Genomic DNA, 2694 nt, shown 5'->3' with positions numbered 1-2694 from the left:
CTTTCCCATGGACTTGGTCAGGAAAGAAATTTTCCTGTGGCTCCAGCTCAGTGTGACAGCTCTGTTCCCCTATAGCATGGGCCTGTCAGGAAAGGGGAGAAGAACCAGGACGTATGGTAGTAAAACCTAGCTCGAGAAGCTAAATGACAGGACGGAATGAAAACCATGGAACATCTCTATTTGTTGCTCTGAGCTCCTGAGGCCAAACTCATTGATCAGACAGCCCAAGGCCTTATCTCCTCAGGTCCTGTAGATTCACGAACCCTGAACTGGAAAGCAGGTAAAATGAACATGGAGGAAAATAAATGGTCCACATGCAACTCTTTATTGCTGATCATTCCTTTACATTTATGCACAAATTCATCTCTAACAACTCAAATTTTTTATTACTGCTCCCCTATAGGACCCAAGTCCACAAAGGGCATGTCTACTATATTGTCTGTGATTCTTCACGGTTGCTAACTTCTGGCAAAACTGTGCCTTTCTCACTGGCAATGAACAAATGGTTCTGTGTTCTTTGAGGTAGAAGAAAATATAGGATAGATATAGTCAACTACATGGGCATACAGTTTTGGCATGGTTTAGGGTGCACAATATAGAACCTCTGTCTGCAATAGAATTCTTGATGAACACAAAACCATACTGTCCTGGGATGGTTTAGAGGCTTCACCATCCTCCTAAGTGGTGCTTGTATCTGGCTCCATATCTTCTGGATGTCACCATCCCAGGGAACATGAACCTCCTGAGGAGGAGAGTACATCTCCAGGGCTAAGTTGCTCAGCCTGGCCGTGTGGCACAGTAGGTTCTCCATGGCATGTACGGACATGAAATTTCTTATGAAGCAGAAGTTAGTGAGCTTGGAACAACAGCTCAGGGAAGGAAGAAAGGCATAGACCTGTGCATCAGTGAGTCCACAGTTTACCAAATACAGGATGGTCAGTGTGGCGGAAACATTATCCAGCAGAATTCGGAGAGACTCAGGCTTGAAATGAGTCAGGCTGGTAAAACTTAGATCCAAGTGTTTTAGGTGTCTGATCTGCTCAGAGTAGAGAAGATGATTCCAGTCAGAGTGTGAGAGCTTGCAGTTAGTTACTGAGAAGGACTTCAGTGGGGACACCAGGCACCTAAAGAGAATAAAGCAGTTAGATGTGGCCAACTATGGTGAAAATTATTGGGTGGTGGAAAACAACAAGGTGAGCCAAGTGTCACATGAATTATCCCCATTGATGTGTGAATTTATGAAGCCTTGCTTGAGTAGCAAAGTCTTAAATCCCTACAATCCTCTTGCCTCAATCAGAACTAAATAATCACAGTTCTTTTCTGATGATGGAGGCAGGAGACTGGCTAGAAAGAAAAGTCACCTTTTGTTTTGTATTGTATGTTTCCCCCACTGTATCTAATCACCACCTCCTTGTGTTCAAGCATGGTGGCTGTTTCTGTTCTAGCTACTTAAGTACAGGGACAATGTTACATGATTTTCTGAGAATGAAGAGTGAAAATGGTAATGAAAGTGTTGGTATTCTAGTATTTGATCTCTGTCACATCTCCTGTGCGTGGCACACTGTTTAGCTCACCAAGCTTTCTACAACAGAGAAGAGTCTTCCTGACAAATAAGAGAGCTCCATGTCTTACCTGAGTGCCTGGTCCAAGTGTCCTTCAAGGAAGGAGACAGAGTCTATATGAATTGTTTTCAGACAGTTCAGCTTAAGAAACTGAGAGGTGAATTTGGTGACCAACTGCTCTGTGTACTCTGGAGAAATGGAGATAGTCTCAGAGATGTGAGAGAGAATTAGTTTCTTAACATTTCGCATTTGGCCCACAAAAGAGGCAAAATCAGCCAAGAAAGACAAAGACAAGTCATAACCCATGAACAGTATCTCCACAGAATCAAAGTTGAGCATTTCCAGGTACTGTGTGTCCAGTGGAAAGCCCACTCTGATGATACACAGATTCTTACAATCCACCTGCACCAGATCTTCCCTCTTCTTGACCCACTTGAAGAGGTCGGATGCCAATGGGTAAGGATACATCTTATAGATCCACAGATCTACAAGGATTTTGAGGGTCTTCTTGTTTGGTTCCCTTGCCCCAGTCTTCTTTGTTTTTGTCCTCTTTACAGCTCCTGAGAAGCACACTTCCACCTCATTTTTAGCCCAGATTGCCCAGAAGTTTCGGTGAATGACTTGCATATCTAGTACTTGCAGTTTGAACCTCCTGTGGGTGAACCAGGGATAAGTCTGAGAATTCAGGGCAGGACACAGTTTCCTCCTGTGACTTTCTCATCTCTGAAGTCAGTTGCTAACTTCCTTCTGTTTTAGATTTCTGCTTCTCTTTTCTCCCTTGGATCCATCCTAGTCCCTCCTCCTGTTGCCTGTGGGAGGAGTCAGAAATTTCTCATTCCATCCACTGCTGCCTCCATCATGACCTGTCCTCCACATTTGGCATTGCACTCACAAGAGGCTCAGAAGTGTTCCAGGCTTCACTGATCCCTGGCTAGTCACCCTCAGAAGACTCCACTTCATCCTTTAGCTCCCCACTCTCTGACTCTATCTGTCCCTTCCTGGAATACAAGGGCCTTGCAGCCAGAACACTTGGGGTACACTCACCTGGAGCAAACTTTCTGACACAGCACCACGTCAATCCCATCCAACACCGATTGTAATATCCGTTTCTGCAACAGGTGAGCATCTTTCT

At 44.5% G+C, this 2694-nt stretch overlaps 1 protein-coding gene across 1 annotated transcript in view; it reads left to right on the top strand.

Moving 5' to 3' along the window:
• Positions 1-2178, top strand: part of LOC101568270 (PRAME family member 27-like) — a 24270-nt gene extending 22092 nt beyond the window's left edge. The window contains exon 4 of the mRNA XM_004647961.2: positions 2120-2178. Coding sequence (XP_004648018.2) covers positions 2120-2178 — 59 coding nt within the window. The remainder of the gene's footprint in view (positions 1-2119) is intronic.
• Positions 2179-2694: the final 516 nt, after the last annotated feature.

This window comes from Octodon degus, unplaced genomic scaffold, assembly GCF_000260255.1.
Source record: "Octodon degus isolate 3935 unplaced genomic scaffold, OctDeg1.0 scaffold00343, whole genome shotgun sequence".
NCBI classification, from domain to species: domain Eukaryota; kingdom Metazoa; phylum Chordata; class Mammalia; order Rodentia; family Octodontidae; genus Octodon; species Octodon degus.
The sequence above is the reverse complement of the archived record's forward strand: the minus strand, read 5'-3'. Positions and strand labels throughout refer to the sequence as shown.